At 40.9% G+C, this 18,066-nt stretch overlaps 1 protein-coding gene across 1 annotated transcript in view; it reads left to right on the top strand.

Annotated features, from left to right (window-relative positions):
- syne2a (spectrin repeat containing, nuclear envelope 2a) overlaps positions 1 to 18,066 on the top strand; it is a 98,063-nt gene that overhangs the window by 27,301 nt on the left and 52,696 nt on the right. The window contains exons 39-52 of the mRNA XM_084738218.1: positions 94 to 201; positions 688 to 934; positions 1,744 to 1,895; positions 3,471 to 3,786; positions 4,489 to 4,653; positions 4,853 to 5,191; positions 5,317 to 5,453; positions 6,567 to 6,696; positions 8,134 to 8,304; positions 8,395 to 10,182; positions 13,245 to 13,409; positions 14,560 to 14,715; positions 14,913 to 15,154; positions 16,019 to 18,047. Of these exons, the coding sequence (XP_084594344.1) occupies positions 94 to 201; positions 688 to 934; positions 1,744 to 1,895; positions 3,471 to 3,786; positions 4,489 to 4,653; positions 4,853 to 5,191; positions 5,317 to 5,453; positions 6,567 to 6,696; positions 8,134 to 8,304; positions 8,395 to 10,182; positions 13,245 to 13,409; positions 14,560 to 14,715; positions 14,913 to 15,154; positions 16,019 to 18,047 (6,145 nt within the window). The remainder of the gene's footprint in view (positions 1 to 93; positions 202 to 687; positions 935 to 1,743; positions 1,896 to 3,470; positions 3,787 to 4,488; positions 4,654 to 4,852; positions 5,192 to 5,316; positions 5,454 to 6,566; positions 6,697 to 8,133; positions 8,305 to 8,394; positions 10,183 to 13,244; positions 13,410 to 14,559; positions 14,716 to 14,912; positions 15,155 to 16,018; positions 18,048 to 18,066) is intronic.

Genomic DNA, 18,066 nt, shown 5'->3' with positions numbered 1-18,066 from the left:
TCACTTTCATATTGCTGTAATCCACAATGTGTTGTCAAAACTGTGCACGTGTTTCTTTGTCACGCCTGCATTCATACTGTATGTATCTTGTAGGCTGCAACAAGAGAGTGAGGATTTGGAGCAGTGGTTGCGAGCTGCTGAAGAAAAAGCAGCAAAGGAGGAGGATCTTAGTCTCCTGCAAGAGGACTCACTTCAACAAAGGTAAACTTGAGGTCAAGACTTTATGTTTATTTATGATGTGTTATCAGGCAGTTTGCAGCGCAGATAAACTCTGTATAATTAGTCTACAGACGGCTACAGTTGATATTCTCACTGTATAAATGCAACATTTTCCAAAATATAGAAAACTAAAAGGAAGAGGTAGGTTCAAGGCTGTTCAGTTGGACCCAGGAGGTTGTAGAAAGCAGTAAGAATTCAGGAAGAAATCCGCAGTAGGTGGACAGTTAAATTGAGTACACAAAAAGCTGGAGGAACAATTAATGACACATTTTTGCTTTAACATGAAAGTTTGTCAATTAAGTGTTCTTGTGTGCCGTAAAGAACCTGCAGGTTGTGACGGTCTATTTTCCTTTGGTCTGTTTTCCTTCTCTTCTTGGTAATCTGACAAAGACAAAGCTCACTTTTAGCCCCCCTCACTAACATTTGCAGGTGTAAATAACGTGTAACTGAGTGTGTTTTCCCTTGCAGGTTGAGGACAGAGGCCCTCCATCGGCTCGTGTCATCCCTACAGAGCAGCACACTCCAGCAGTGTGTTCTGGTGGAAGAGAGCAGCAAACTGCTGGAACGATACAACAACTTTCAAACCAGTCTGCTGCGTGTCTCCACAAAGTCCACTTCACCATCAGTTGGAGATGTGAGGCAGGTCGCTGACTCTCCACTCGGTGAAAACCTCGGCATCCAGAGTCACGTAGAGCCGAAACTTCACAGTGCTCAAGTAAGAAAACAATTTCTCTACACATCTGGCAAATTATATTATATTAATTGTTTATTGTAAATAAATAAATAAATAAATTGTAAATAATTTTTCATTTTTCAAAAATATTTCATAGTTCCAGTTTCAAAAATATGAAGATTTGCTGCTTTTCCTTTTAATCATTTTAGTTCATTTTTGATCATTTTGAGGTTTGAAAAATTAGTGGAAAAAAACAAACATTGTGAAGGTGTTGCTTTAGGTTTTTGTATCACATTTCTCACTACAGAAAACTACAGAAACTACAGCATTAGTTGCAGTCCTGAACAAAATAGTTCAAAATTCAAAATGAGCTCGTCCTTACAAACCTGCTTTTACATTAATGTATGAGTCATAATAATATAATATATTATATACAGTATAACAACCACAGGGGACATTTTCCTGTATTGATTACTTTTACTTTTAATACTTTACATACTTTACTTATATACTTGCAAACTTTACTTAAGTCACATTTTCAGTGAAGGACTTGTAAAAGTATTTTACAGTGTAGTATCAGTACTTCTACACCTGTGTTAAACTGAGTTACAGTGGTGTCTAATGTCATATGAGGGTGTGGTCACACAGATCTGATCTTTTCAGGTGCATTTGTTTCTACTTGTTCTTCACTAAGGAGTGTCTGTTTATTTTTGAAAACATTTTGGAACGGCGGGTCAGTTTGCTCAGATTAAAAACACGATCAGCAGCACAATCTTCAGTCTGTGCAGAGACCAGTTGGTGCGATTACAGTGGAAAGAGTCAAATAACTAATCTGTAGAAATATCTTTCAGGTGGTGGGAAACGCAACAGCAGAGGCTCGTCTAGAAGAGCTCAGAGTTTCTGGAAATGGTCTGAGCCGCAGACTGCGTGATGGAGACGACCTGAAACGGGACATTCAGGAAACAGAGGAGCGGTGGAAGGATCCAGTTCAGCCTCGTCACAGGTGAGCGGATCCAGCGTGTGACTTTTCCTCAGTGATGACAGATAAATCATAAACTTAAGCCTGATCATCATGGATCGATTGAACAACTGTAGATCTTAAGTCAATTTGAAGCAAAAAGTTCCCAACCTTGGGGTCCCCCAACTGGGGTCACAAAAGATTCATGGATGGTTGTGAGGCCTATATGATGTTAAGGGGCCTCCATATATATAGAGTCTCATTAATTTCTCTGAATAACACCAATTGTCAGTTTAAAGTTTAGATTATTATTTAAGATATAAACTTAAAAAAATCTCAGAGGATGAGGGCATGATGAAGACCTGAACACAAGTTTATAGTCACTGAGCCTTATCTCTCTGCAAAACATCCTCGTCCTGCATTAGAAAAATACATCTTTAAAGCAACCAGAGAGTTAAAATACACAATATCCAAGTGTAAGGGAGAAAGAAACACTAAATTTGTACAAAAAAGTAGCCCAATTACGTATTAAAATAGTAAAATAAATACATAAATCAAACAGAGTTGTTTAAAATCTTTCTAAAAATAACTTCCTGCAGTTATTATGTTCACTTTTTGGGTTACTGGTGCAGTTTATCAGTTGTTCTGGACTGTTATTGAATATAATATGAAATATTCATGAGCTATGCCATTTAGTCAGGGGTCGTCAAGTTATTCAGTGATAGAAAAAGGAAAAAGTTTGGAACCACTTCCCAACATCATACCTGTTTGCTGCCATTCTCACAAACAAACAACATCCCGTCTTGTTTCCTTTTTACATCTGCTGTGTTTACTTCTGCAACTTAACACGTCAGCAACACTTGGTCAAAAGGGACGATATGAGGATATATCAGAATGTAACGTACATGCAGGGTCCATGCCTTTATTTTTATTAAGATTTTGGGGAGATCATAAGTTGCTCCTCACATGAATCTAATCCTGCCTGCCTCCATACCCCATTTTTCTCTCCAGCTAAATTTCATCCTTTCTACACCTTCCCTACTTATCCTCTGGCCCTTTTTTGCCTCAGAGATTTCTCTTGCACATCTAGCTGCCTGTTCTTGCCTCTGAAATTCCTCTCAAACTAGTTTCCTCCTGTCCACTGCTGTTGTTTCGCTCCATGTAGCCTCTGTTATTCTTAGTCCAAACGCCCCACGCCCATGCTCTACCTGCCCTGCTATATCCTAATGTCTGAGTCAGTGCTGCCTTCGCCAGCAAAACTGCCTCCCTCGGGTTTCACTCCCTCCCTGCTGAGACTGTTGGCACTGTAATCCATACTGCTTCATCATTATGCTCTAACAGTGTTGTTTGCAGCCCTGCTTTTGCACATTTACACCCTTTCCACACAGGCCCAAAATAGAGAGGCAGCATGGGACTCCAAGCCACCTTCTAACATAACAGCTAATCATTCTCTCAAGCTTTTATACCTTTGAAACAGGTACATCATTCACTATCAGAGGTCACAGTAATCACGACAGAGGTCCACACTGGTATACTGCCTAATGCCATTCACTACCTGCTGTGTCCAACCCAGGATATTCTAGGTCTGTTATTCTATCTTTGTTTCTGTTGTTACTTCAGTGTCCCACAGCCTGATGTAGAGTTCACCTCCTCCTACCTGGACCAGAGACATCAGGCCTGTCGCCGAGTGGAGGAGCTGCAGCACAGAGCTGCTCGGCTCCCCGCTTCATTCCCCTGGCCTGGCACAGCTGAGCACAGACAAATCTGCCTTCTAGCCTGTCAACTGCAGGATGAGACTGGATCCCTGCAATTGACTCTCACCAGCCTGGCTGAGCAGAGGAGGCGGCTGGCTGAACAAACCGGCGACACCGTCTGGAGCGAGCCCTCCTCTGATGAGCTGGAGACCTGCTGCTCGTCACTGATGGCAGAGCTGAAGGTAAAACTTTTCATAGAACTGATAATCATGGTTCCATCATCCAAACGTACAGTTTTGACTTCTATAATATCCTCTAAACTACTATAAACACTAAATTCTACACTACATGGTATCTTATATACTATAAAGTGTCACCGTCAAATTGATCAAAGTGGCATGTAGCAACGTGTAGCTGCAGAAGAGTGAGAGGATCATACAGACACACTGCTGCCTTTAGTATATCTATAATATTCCTATAATATTTCTATAATCATTCAGTGGCATCTGTGCTGCTGAAAATACACCCCAGTACCGATTGATGTGAGGGCAAACCCTAAAACTGACCCTACCACTGGGCCATCAGCCCTGTTAAGAATTGGCTAAAAGTAATAAACAGTATTAATAGTTCGCTAAAAGCAATGGAAAAAGTGGTGGCAGTAATAAAACAAACTAACATAAACATCGACAATTAAGTTATATATATATATTTAAACAATAATCGTTTTATGTTGTGTTTACAGCCACTTTAAAAATCACTTGAAATGAACAAATTTAGAACATGACAGGTTGTCTTGATGAAGGGATACTTGAGCTCATCTGATAGGGATTCAAGAGAACGTCAGACAAACAAAGGTCGGGAACCACCAGTTTAATATAATCGCAATAACTCTGTGAAATGATAACCCGTCTGACTGTGGCTTGGTGCATCTGAAATGTCCACAGGGTGTGTGTTCCCGCCTCGAGGAAGGTGTGTGTAATGAGGAACATTTTGGCCAGTTACTGCAGGACTGCCACCGCAAATTGACATCCCTGCAGGAAAGGATGTCAGCCTGTCAAGCCCAGAAAGAAAGCTCAGCTGGACCGATCACTGATGTAGCAGCTCTGGAGGTGATGTCCATTTAGTAAACTGACCCAGTGAATAACATGCACGCTCTCTTATATTGTTTATCTCACATTCCTTCTGCATTATAACCACGAAACAGACATTTTTATCAAGAGGATAGTGAATTTCCTAAGTAAGCTATTTATATTGTATTTCTGTTTATGAGAATACACATGTTTATCTGTCACTGTCTTCACTTTCCAGGCTTTGCTGCAAGAAGTAACAGACATCGAAAAAGACCTTTCACAGATTGTAACACTCAAGGACTCAATCACAGCCAGTTCCACGGCCGAAGCCCGGGTCAGCCTCTCACAGCAAGTCGACAGCCTCCAGAACCACAAGAGGGCAGTAGAGAGCAGCATCAGAGAAAATCTGGCACTGCTCACAGAAAACAGCAACCAGAGAGTTCAACAAGTGGAGGAAGAGGTCTCCTGTGTGCAGAAAGAACTGAAAGATCTGGCTGAAAATGTTGGAAATCTGTGTGAGAACCATGAGGAGTTGTCTGATATCAGTCAGCTCAAACAGCAGTGGCACACAGTACAGGTATTTTTTTTTTTTTATCCCTGAATAACAGCATGACAAGGTCACAGATTTGTCCACACACCTATCTTAAACGCACTCGCACAGGAGACGGCATCATCAAAGACGCATCTCTCTCTCTCTCTCAGGATTGTGACACAAGGCTGACACAGCTGGCTGCAAGAGTCAGCAACCTGCAGAAAACTGGAGAGTCGAGCTTCGCACAAGAAACGCTTCCTTCAGGCGTCATTTCAACTCTTGATGCAGTTTCCAAGGAACTTGACAGGTACTTTATCTAATTTCAAAACGGAGAGGTCACGTTCCTCAGAGTGATTATTTCAGCTTATTTTATTTATCCTTTATTTCGCTCAGAAGGACCCAATGAGAAACAAGACAGCAACATTCGCAGTTTCACATAAAAACAGTTTCCAACACAAACATAAAGGCAACACAAGAGAAATAGTAAGAGAAGAGCCGGCAATGTTCATAACTGATTCCACGTCAAGTAAAAGATTATGTAAAACTGCAACATGTTTCCTTCAGGGCAAAACATTTAAAGGTGTTCAAGGATGGGAGTGCTTTCAAGGTACAGTGATGGTATTTTGCAGATCATTCCGTCGCCCAGGGTGCATAAAAGGAGGCAGCAGTTTTACCAGTTAGTAGATCTAGTGCTTAAGTTGCTGGTATGATAGAATGGAGATCAACAGGTAATTTACCTGACAGTGTCATTTCATATAAATTCATCATGTGGACTTGCACTTGTAACAAAATGCAAAATGAAACATGAGATGCAGAAGTTTTTTTTAAGTTACATGCATGTAGCTGACAACACCGTAGTCGTAATGTGGATAGAAATGAGTTTGTGCTATTTTCCCTCAAGCCTCAAATGAAAGCATTTTTAAACAGTAAAGCGTCCAGTTTTGATCTAAACTTTTATTAACATGCACAAACCTTTTCATCAAGCCTTATGCTTTGGCATTTGTAGGAATTTACTCTTTTTATACATGAACTTTCTAATGTCAAGATTAATCATCCAAATGTTTCTCACAAGATGTATGGATACGTTTAATGTAACGGCACTATGTGCAAAGTTTTAAGGTCAATTTGTCACTGCATTAACGCTAAGACACTGTTATAATTACAGTAAAAACTCTTCTTTATTACAAATGACCCTTCATGGAGGAACGTGGACATAAATTTAGCTCAAAATCAGATTTTCTGCCACAAATCAGGAAGAGTCCTGGTTAAGGTTTCTTGGTATTCACAGTTATGCAAGGAAAAGTGGCCCAGTAGTAATGGAGACAGTAATGCTAATTTAATTCTCCTCCTCCTCTTCTCTCTTGGCCTTTCTCTCTCTCTCTCTCTCTCTCTCTCGCTCCCTTTCTCTCTTGCTCTGTAGCCTCAGGTCCATTTTTCTACAAAAGAAGCAAGCGTGTGCCGAAAACACTGCTAATAGGGTTAGACAGGTCATCAGCCAGCTGCAGAAGTGGAGCCAAACAGCACAAACCAAACCGCCATCACCCACGCAGGTAAAACAGACTAATGTGTCCATAAAAAATGTCTTTTAATCATCTTATTCAAACCCAGAACATCACACATATGCATACTTATAACAAACTTTAAAAACAGACAGTACATTAGGGTTGTCTTCTGTCCCATTTATTTATTTATTTTTTCAAAAATCTATTGATTTTTATATCCTGCAGAACATAAACGTGTTTTGCAGAGCAGCTCTTAAAATGCCACAGGTCCATTCTTTACTTCTGTCCCTCCTCTTCTTTGTGATAGTCCTCACATGGAGGATGTGGCTAGATTTCTCAAAGGTTTGGTCTCTGGCAGTACAAAAGATGATGAACATGTTGTGACTCATTTTCCCATCAGCCTTACCATCTGCCACTGCCAAAAACTCTGAAAGACAAACTCCAATAGAGCTATTCCTGTTCGGCCAGTCTTTTTAATGATGGTCTTTTGTTTGCTCATGTGCAGTAATTCTAACATTGTCTATGAAAGATGTGGCAACCTTTTATTATATGTATATCTAACCATTGTTTCAATTGTATAGATAGGTTAGAGGATTCATAGCCTGGAAGCTATGTGGTTTATGTTTTGTGCAGACATTCACTGTGGCCAGAGGATGAAATCTAAAGCCTTATGAATGACTTTTTGATCTTGCGCCACCAGCAGGTCAAAATATCCAAAAAGCACAAAACTTTGCACCCTCATGACTTTGGTGATGCCCTGACTTTTCCTCTAACGCCACCAAGTGAGATATCTCATCTACTACCGAATGGATCGCCAAGGAATTCTGTATATACGTATTGCTCATAGGATTAATTGTAATAACTTTGGAGATCTGTTAACTTTTAACTTTTCATCTTGCACCAACATGAGTCCAAAATTTATCCAGTGCTTTTTTAATGACCAAAAACTTGACTAAAAATGAATGTTTCTAGCATTTTCTAGCCTGGGAGCCAAACAAATCTGCAAGGTCATGTTTTATTTGCTTTGGCAAATATGTCCAACAACCAATTCAGAGAGATTTCTACCATCCCTGCATCTCTTTGCGCCAATCAAAACCTCTTACTTAATACGGAGCAGGTTCGATACGATGAGCATCACCAGCCCAGAACTGAAAATGTTCACAAAACTCAAAATCTGTGTTTTAATATTAACACTGTGAGCATGTTAGCATTTAGCTCAAAGCCCCACTGTTCATGTACAGCCTCACAGATCTGTTAGATTAGTTAGTCTGTGGACTCTCACAGCACACAAATAAGCAAAATGAAGTTTAAGATCAGCAAAAATCAAAACTGTCAGAGTACTGCTTGTGCTGGTTGTTGCCCTTTCTCTTGTTCACACAACTTCGATTAATGAGACCAAAAAAAATTTGAATAGTTAGATTCTGAAATATAACTTACTTGTGAATATGTATCTTTGAGCTTATATGTCTGTCTGTGGTCTTATAGGCAGCTCTGGATGAGGGTCTGTGGCATCAACAAGCAGTTCATGAAGTGCTCTCAGAACAAGACTTTCTTCAAAGCTGCCTGGGAAAAAAAGTGTCAAAGAAACTGGAGAAAAGTGCTTCAGATGCTCTCAGTAAAAGCACACCTGTGCTTGAAACCTTTACTAAAGGCCTGGTGAGTTTCTCCTCACTCATAGACTTGTACCATTAGACATGATGATGATGATAATACAAAGATTTTGTGGTTACTATTTTTGTTCAACAGGTTTCACAGGTCGGTCAAGGTCAGTGTGAAATGGAGTTGGACAAAGATGTTAAAGGAGCTGGACGTGAAAGTGGTGCATCATATTTAGCTTCACCTGATGACACTCCAGCTACGTGTCCTTCTTCCTCTCCTTCCCTTTCTTCGGCAGACAGCAAGGAAAACTCTGATCAGAGTGACAGCAAAATTAAAACCAAAAGCACTTTGGAAACGGCAGAAATTCCAGAGGCTTTCAAATCAAATACCCAAGAAAAATCACAGCAGTTAACATCAACTCCACCAAAAATAAACCTAAAGACTTGTCCCGTGCCAAAGGTTGGTTCTAGTACATTGAACACTCATAGCAATCCTTTAAGCAACGGGCACATGACACTATCTGGAAATAACACAGAGCCTTTTATGTCAGACTCGCTCCTTACTCTCAACAAGAGTTTAACAGCTCAGCAAAAGAGCACTGAACCATTGCAAGACTCTACCTCAACACAGGACTCAGAATTGTCAGCTACAGCGACAGACAATACGGATGAAATCACCTCAGAACGCTGCGCCACATCCCTGGTTGGATCCTCAGCGACAAAGCCAGACAACTTCACCGTTTCTGTCCCTGACTGTGCATCTGTCCTTCAATCAGAGACATCTAAGGCAGTTAGAGATGCTCAAGCACAAGAGAAACACTGTGAGGACATCAGTGCAACCCCGAAGAAAGTGTTTACAATAGTGTTGGACATGGAGCCACAGGACATGCAGGTAGATGACAACATTGATCCAGACGCACTCAGATGTCCTCAGGGAGCAGAGCTGTACGATACACAATCAGAGACAGTTAAGGCCATTACTGATGCGCAAGAAACAGAGAAATGCTGTGAGGATGTCAATGAAAATGTGTCTGAACTTCTAGCAGAACAATCAGACACATTTAAGGCTGTTACCGATGCTCAAGAACAAGAGAGACGCTGTGAGGATGTCAGCGTAACCCCAAAGAAAGTGTTTACAATAGTGTTGGACGTCGATCTGCCAGAGTTTCAGCCGCACAACGTGCAGCAAACAGAAAATGTTGAAACTAGTAGTCCAGAACTCCTCACATGTTCACAGGGGGAAGAGCTTTGTGATGCAAAGCTCACAGAGGTGTCAAGTTCAGGATTTCCTGAGAAGAAATCTGGACTCTGTTCAACATTAATCAGTCCTGAATTGGATGAAACAGACTTGAAAAAACATTCTGTAATGAGTCTTAAATTAAACGAGTCTCAAGTGGCAGACTCACAGGCAGGAAATCCTCCAACATTAGTAAGTACAGAGTCGGTGGAAGCAAAATCCACAAGTGCCAAATTATCGAGCAAAGACAAGCCAGAAGCACATGAATTGATGTACAGTAAGGCGTTGAATTCCTCCAAATCAAATGGCAGTGTTGCTGAGTGTCAGCTCACCGGTGCACATGCAGCAGAATCGACGTTTCCGGATGTCAAACAAGACGAGGTGACAGATTTCTGTCACACTGAAGAGCAAACAATGAGCTCAGTCTTTTGCACTGTGGAGGGGGATGCCTCAGCTGAAACACAAATACCTGCTGGTGACAACAAACAGTGGATTGTTGCTGACACTGCACGGAGCACGGGTACAGGACTTTTAGAGATGGCAGAAGGAGAAAACACAGAAGAAGCAAGTGACCCTAAACACCCGGTGTCCAAACTTACAGAAGAGCTGGAGGGACGAGACAAAGCCACACAGCTAAATGAACAAAGTGAAAGGAAGGTACTTGAATTGCTGGAGGACACAGAGGTGACACAGGGACAGGTATGTTGTTTTAAAAAAATATTCAATAGATTTTCTACTTTTCTTCCCTGAATTATCTTCTTCTTCTTTGAATTTAGCTTCGTTGGCAGAAAAACTGACTTTTTTTGGAAGAAACCCCCCAAAAAGCATTATCTATTTGTGATCTTTGTCACTATCTGCACCTCTTGATCTCTATGAACAGATCAATGCATATAAAGAGGCAGCTGGGACACCTAAAAATCTGATAGAGAAATAAATGTTTAGTTAGTTTCCAAGGTCATACACGGCCTTCCTACCAATCTAATTTATTTAAGCTGATACGTGTGCAAATAGCCATGACACTAGCAACCATCATGGGAGATTAGTGGTGTAGTAAACAATGCAATTTACAGAACTTACAGTCTAATTAAATAATTTAATAATTTAAGGTAGAGTCATGCCGTCTTTAAGCTGTCAACTTGCACTGGTAGGGTGTGTCCCTGTAAAATTTCAGGTAAATGTCATTGCACTATGTTATGGCTATGTTGTAGGAAAACCTGTATGGAGAAGAAAAACACAGCCTTTTTTTCTGGCTACGCTACTGAGGCAAGTTACAAGATTTTGGCTTCTGTTTGTAATCCGGGGAGTATTGACCAATCACATTTGAGCTGGCTTTGGTTGCACGCAGGTAAACAGTCCATCTGAAGACCAAAAGAGGTGGAACGCGTTGGCCCAAATGCAATTTAGGAACACATCTGCAATGGTCAACAATGATTTAGCTTTTTATTAGCCTTTTTAAAAGCATACCTGCTTTCATTTGCAGAAATCTATTAATTGAAATTAACGTTCATTACATAAATACATTCATTTTTACAAGGCTTAAAGAGGTCAAATTATCCAGTAGATTACAAAAATACCCAAATATCAGAGGAAAGTCTAAAATGTATCCCGTTAATCATCGCCTACACTAGTAGTAGTACATAGTGGAGAGCTAACAGGAAATGCAAGGCTGAAAGAGAGACATTCAACAAAAGTACCAGCTGGGATCTACAGCCTTCACCTAGTGGCTAAATCCACAGTCCTTGTTCTTCTAAATTATAGTCACCAAAAAGGGTGTTCTTTGACATTTACAGTCCATTCTTACCATCATGGTAGAAAGGGTGTGTGTTCAGTGAAATTTAGGGATTTTTGACATTTTGCAAGTGTTATTTTATCCTAAATTCAATCCTAAATTTAGTTGAAGATGATTTTCTTTTACTATATTTATTCCTCCTACCGTTTGGCATTTGAATGTTGTAACATTTGCCAAAGTCGAGTCATACAGTTTGACTTTCATCTTTTTGAGGAGCATTGCTCATCCAGCAGAGAGAAACGTATTTTTCTCAAGATGAATGAAGACCATGTTGCATGTTGTCCTGCATTGCACAGGATGGATTATAAACTGTAAATCACAAAACAAACATGGTGCAATACAGCATGCGACAAAACATAAACATGCAGAGGAAGTTTACCAAAATCTTCTTTCAGAATAAAATAACAACATTTTAGAAAAGATTTCTCGGCTTGTAGTAACTCACACAACACGAGGGGAGAATTTTAACCAGAAACTGGAACAAGAAAAGACAATAAAGCAGAAATATGGGCTTACAGACAGTGAGGCCTTCACTGACATCCAGAAAAATGAAGAAAGCACAGATGTTCACTGCCAGGAAAATAGATTTAAACAGAGATCTTGAAGCCAGACTTAATGTTGGTGACGTTGAGCATTTTCATGTAGAGCTCTTTAGTTTAGTTTTTTGATAGTACAACACACACACAGTCCTCAAAGGAATTGAGGAATTTCTTGGACAACCTGTCATTAGTGTGAGTAATAACAGCACGCCTTCTCTCTGTAAACAGCTGACATTTTCTTCTAAGGAAGAATGCTGGATGTCCTAAAATGTTCAGACAAATACCCAAATATTTGTACTTAAGAAACAAGTGATTGGGCTGTCCGGCCGGCTCACTGGGTTGTCCTGTCTATCTTTGGATGTCGCAGTAAAGTAGTAGAAAGTACATTTCTCCTCCAGTCAGCACTGAGCATGTACGAAGAGAGACTAATTACAGTAAACAGCTGAGGTCAGCTCCTCTGGCTCGCTGCTGCAGACAGGTTAAAAAGCGAGAGTGAAGGTAAATCCACTTTTAAATGAGAAATCTTGTTCATTCGTCCAAAAGCTTCGTCTCTCTTCTCCAGAGCTCTCCAGCTGTCTGTCAGCTCTGTCCTACACAACACTCACTTAAGTTGAATATTTTCAACTCTTGAAAATCCAGAAATGACGCAAATTTTGTGGATTTGCATTGAGTCATTTGCGCCGGGTGACTCAAGTAATGCAACACGAATACACGACATTAGTGTATATTCGCATCTTTGCATTAACTTTATATGTACTTACTTGTGTGAAAAATTTGCTTTCTATTTGAACACACCTTGACAAAAATAAGTAAAAAAAAGGAACTTTGAAAACTATCCTGGTAAAACTTTTCCTCACCTGCTCTTAAGCCATAAACACAGAAGAGAAAATAATTTAGATCAGACTCAGACTTGGCCTCTCAGGGCTTCCATATGAATTAAACAGTATATGATTTTCTTCTTTGTACTGTTCTTCCCTGCAGCAAATCAGAAACTTGCTGTACATTTTTAAATCCTCTTCCTGCTCTACCTGCACTCTGGTACAGTACGGGACACACCTTAGTCATGTGCAAAACATTTTAAAAGACACCTCCCCTGTTTATAATCTAGTAGCATGGCAGTTCATGTCATGTTTTGGTGTTTTACTTGTCTAACCAAGTTATAACAGACCAATCATTTCTTTAAAGAAGTGAGGGAGGCAACGCTTTGTAGATGAATAGATTGAGTCCGTCTGCCTCGGGGCAAGACTGCTCCCTACTCAGGCACATTCTTGTGTTAACTGCACTGACTCGCCGTGCCACCGCGAACATAGTAATATTTACCACTGAGGAGCAAGGGAAAGAACAGGAAGCTCTGTTATTATCTGTGGACAAACACGGGGAAGACAGAGGCTAAAATGTGACGCCACCCCTGTCCTCTATGCATGTAACCACAGATCCAAGGAAGCATGGAGCCTGAGAGGACAGCGCCGGGTTTGGCAGCTGATCTGCATGCCGGGGACGCTACAGGTGGCTCACCGGAGGCTTACACGCACAAGTCCAGCATGCAGAATATTTTGTCTGAGATCCAGAGCTGTGTGGAAAGAAGTAACATAATAAATGTGAGTATCAACTGGTTTTAAAGCACCTCTGTCAGGGTTAGATCACTGTGGGTTTGCTACGTTGCAAAACATGTTGCTGTGGGTTAATAAACTGATTTGTGCAAGTCTGAACTTTAATTACAGTAAAAACAGATTATTCTGTGTGTTTTCTGTACTTGCACACAAAATGTTAATGCTCATAGAAAAGAAAATTCGTCATTTAAGCATTTTAGTTTTATGATTTTAAATAGGACTACATGGCTTCAAGTGTTCAAAAAGGGAAAGAGGTCAATTATAACTGCACTGAACAGTGAACAGATAAGAGACGGAGTGTTTTGATTGATGTTTGTGTATTTCCATGATGTTGCTGAGAGGAAGGTCCACAGGAAGGACCTATGAGGTACAATGACTTCCTGTCATTAGTGGATCTAATTACTCACAGTGTACAGTCTGTGACCTGCACAGCCAAAGTTGATGTTTTCTGGAAAAACGTCATCATGTCGACATGAATAACCTTGAAAAAGAAGGAATGATGTCAACAGAACAAACTGAGCTTGAAAGAAATGAATGCATCTTTGGTCGTTTCTGGAATTAGACTAATATTTAAGTTTCCAAACAGGAGAACAGCAAGCTGTAATCTGATTACTGTATTTGTTTTGTGGTTTTTTGACAGTTTGTTTTTCTCCTGCTTTTTTTTTTCACTGCGCTGTCATTAAAGATGATTAGTTGTTTAGTCAGCCATTTTAGTCATTTTTCAAGCACAATAATACCAAACTTTCCCTCAGTCCAGCTGTTTTTCTTTGGCTCGTGTGACAGTAACGAGTAAATCAATCATTTTTGGGTGTTGAACTGCTGTGTGAACACATCAGTTTGGACTTTGGAAGTGGTAACTCTCATTTTTCACTATTCCCTGACGTCTTCCAGACCAAACCAAAAGAAGGAAAGGAATGAAAAAAATAATTTTAACATTTAATCAATTTATTCTATCATTTCAAACATTCAAATTCTTGATTTCTGATTCAGTAAGTTATTCTTTCCATTTCTAAATGCTGTTTACATTTCATGGAGGTTATAATTACAGTTTGGTTTAATGGATGTTGCAAATTTTTATTGTATACAACCAGAAATATTTTCCCCCCAATTTTTTATTTTGTGTGTTCTTATGTTTTAGCGGACACCACACGTTGATTTGAATTGGTACCTGAAGTCCTCTCCTGGTGAACCAGAGATTCGATTGGTACGAACTGTCCAAAAAGTTCTGGCATGTCGCTACCAACCAGCGCAGCTCGATGTCACCGCAATGGCTGCACAACTGCAGGAGGCAGAGGTACGTACTTCTGTTCGTCCCTTTTAGTTTGTCATGACAAACACTTTGCACAAACTTCTGTTTCACTTGTTTTGTTGTGACAGACCTTTCTTTCTAAATGAGGTAAAATATAATCCTGTATGCTTAACATGTGGTCTATCATCACAAAAATCAGTAATGTGAAATCTTTTATCTGATTTCTGTTCTGTCTGCTGTAGGACTACAGGCGCTATGTGCAGGAGCAAGTGGCTACCATGAAAAGCATGAGTGCTGCCAGAAGTTTTGACCCAGGTGTCTTAAAAAGTATTGAAGGACAGTGGAGCGCTGCACTGCTGGATGCTTCTGCTACAGTGCAGGTCAAAGCTGCACAGCTGGATCAGGTCAAACAGTATCACAAACAGATGAGGATCATCAGAGCTTTCCTCGAGGTTGTGGCTGCTGAGAAGGACAAAATGAGCTTGTGAGTATTCCTTTGAAGTAAGGCTTTACCAAACTTAAAGGTCCAGTGTGTAAGATCTGTTGGCAAATATATATATATAATGTGACAGGAATGGAATATAATATTCAGAAGTTTTTAGCAGTCTATAATCAAATTTGCAAATGCTTTGGAGGCATAATTTCAACCTGCCTGACTATTCACATCAAGTGTGACATGATTTTGCAAATAAATTATTAAGCTTCCGAAAAAAAACACACAGCAGCAAAAAAAAAAAAAAAGTAATCAACAACAAGTAACGTGACCTGGAGCTCCATTACTTAATAAAAAGAATAAAACAGGAGAGGAGAACTTTGTGAGTTTCGGGAGCTGAAACTAAACCACAGCCACTTCAAGGACGTAATTTTAGGAAAGTATCATATTTGAAGAAGCAGAGGAGCCATTTCAACAAGATAAATTGTATTTTATGATCTGTAAACTGTTCCAGCTGTGCATGATGCACATTTCGTTCATTCATACTCTGACAGCAGGGGGGTTACCTGGTTGTAAGTTTGAACAGATATACTTTTGTTGCTGTTAAAGCTTGACCCATCGTCATACTGAAGCTCATTTGTTATTCCTGTCTACACGCTGTCTCTCAACTCATTCGGTTAGACGTGTAAAACAAGCGAGCCACCAAGTTGAATGCATGTGATGTGACATTGTCAACAACATGCAGTTTGACTGGTCAGATGTGTACATGTTGGAAGCAAAATTTCAGAAAGAGCTCACCACAAGTTGTCTCTAAATCCTACACATTGGTCCTTTAACATAATCACAACTTAATGGTGTTTGTTTGTGTACCTGACACATGATATATTTATATAATTTTGTTATGATTGTCATCAGAAATACTTTAGGAAGCAGTTCCCTTCAAGCTGACAAACTCCACGTCCTGCTGAAAACCATGACACAGAAAAAAGACATGATGGAAGAGGTCCTCCACTTAAGCAGCCAGCTGTCAGTCCACTTGAGCGACGCTGAAAGTTCAGGCGCTCTTCTCGCCCAGCTCGGAGACGTCCAGGAGGAATGGAGGCTTTTAGAAGGAAGCATCAAAAGAGCTCTGCAGCACGCCTCAAGCTCCACCTCTCAGTCCGCTCTTCTGATTAAAGAGGCCGAACAGCTTAAAGCCAAGCTTGAAGCTCTTCAGACGTCAAACTTTGAGAGCAATGACAGCAAAAGCGCTTTAGAACTTGTCTGTCTGACCACAGACCTAAAACTGTACAACCAGCTTTATCTGCACTTGCAGTCTCAGTCAGATGCTCTTGTCCATTTCTCTCTGGGTCAGAAAGAGAAGGACGAGATCAGTCTGAGTCTTCAGGAGCTGGGGTCTTTGCTAAATGCCACCAAGAACAAGCTTGACTCTTCTGCATACAGTATTTCTGCAGCTAAGATCAATAAGCAGTTACAAGACTTGATCGTATGGGCCAAGCAGGCAGAAAACCACATTTCAATTGGGAAAAAGTTGGCTCTTTTCCCAGAGGAGGCTCGTATCCAAATCGTCGAGATGAAGAAATTTCAGACTGATATTTGGTCACGAAGGTCGAAAATGCAAGCAGAAGTTGAGCAGATGAAAGATGTAGCTTCTGATGTGGAGAAAGAGGAAAGTGACCAAGTATTAAAAACAGTAGAAGACTTGTACGAAGCCATTGCTGATAGCTTGGATCATGTTGTTGACACCATGAGGAAAAAACTACAGGAGAGAGAGAAGCTGTTGTGCCAGCTCGCTAGCATGGACGCCTGGCTAGCAGAAATGCATGCTGAAAGAGACCCCTGCGCCCATGTTGACAACGTTTCAAAAGCTGACATGAGAAAGCTTGAGAGCGAGCTGAAAAGCCACAAATCAGCCACAGTGGAGATAGAGAGCCAGCTGAAACAGGTGGAGGAAATGACAGAAAGTTGTAGGGAAGTAGCTGTAGGGTTGAGTCCAGGTGAGAGCCGCTACCTTGTCAACAGACTGTCAGGCCTGTGGACAGAATTAGATGGGTTGCTAGCTCATGAGAAAGCAACCAGCTGGGAGTTAGAGGAGCTGATTCATGAGAGAACTTCTTCAGATGAGGAGTTAGCAACCATCCGGGCCAGTTTACAGCAAATTTCCTCTGATCTGGACCAGCAGAAGTTCCCTTTAACCCAGGAAACCCTGTCAACCTTTGCTAATCTGAAGCACAGGCTAATGGAGCATCAGTGTGAAGTTCAAGAGCTTCAGCACTGCCAGGAGGCCAAACGAAGCTCCCTGCTGTGCACCATCGGCGAACTGCAAGACCGATGCAAAGCTCTGAGTGTTAATGCTATTGAGCAAGATAAATATCTACATCTGAGGAGACAAATGGAGGAATCAAGGGACATCGCCAAAGAGCAAATCCAGCGTGTCAAAGATAAAACAATTAGTTTGGGTGAGAGGTTCAGGCTGTGCCAAACACTCTTGGTTGAACTTCCTTTGGTGAAGACACAGTGTCAAGAGGCCGCGGACCAGTTGGAGGCCATAGCTCAAGATTTGTACCCGTCTGAGCTTAATTCAGAGAGGCAGAGGATCCGCCACACTGTGGAAACTTTGGTCTCCTGGGAGCACTCTGTTGCAGATGATATCAAAAACCTGGAGGCCAAGCTTCTGTTGGGTCTGCGGTTTTCCTCAGAGCTTCCTGCCTTAATGGAGCTCTTCCAAAGAACTAGAGTGGAGCTGGAGGGAGCCCAACCTGTAAATCCAGATGAAAAAGCTGTAGATGTTGCACTACGAAGGTGCTGGGTTATCTGGAGAAATATGGAGTCTGGGATGAGGGTGTTGGAAGGTCTGGGACGGAAAGAAAAGATTAACTTGAAGAACTACAACGAGCTGTACTCTCTGAAGGATGCAGCCAAGCAAGTGTGCCATTTACGAATGGTAAGCATAAATATTCAAG

This window comes from Lutjanus erythropterus, chromosome 15 (genome assembly GCF_056507025.1).
Source record: "Lutjanus erythropterus isolate fLutEry1 chromosome 15, fLutEry1.hap2, whole genome shotgun sequence".
Lineage (NCBI taxonomy): Eukaryota > Metazoa > Chordata > Actinopteri > Lutjaniformes > Lutjanidae > Lutjanus > Lutjanus erythropterus.
This window is presented reverse-complemented; position numbering and strand designations above follow the sequence as displayed.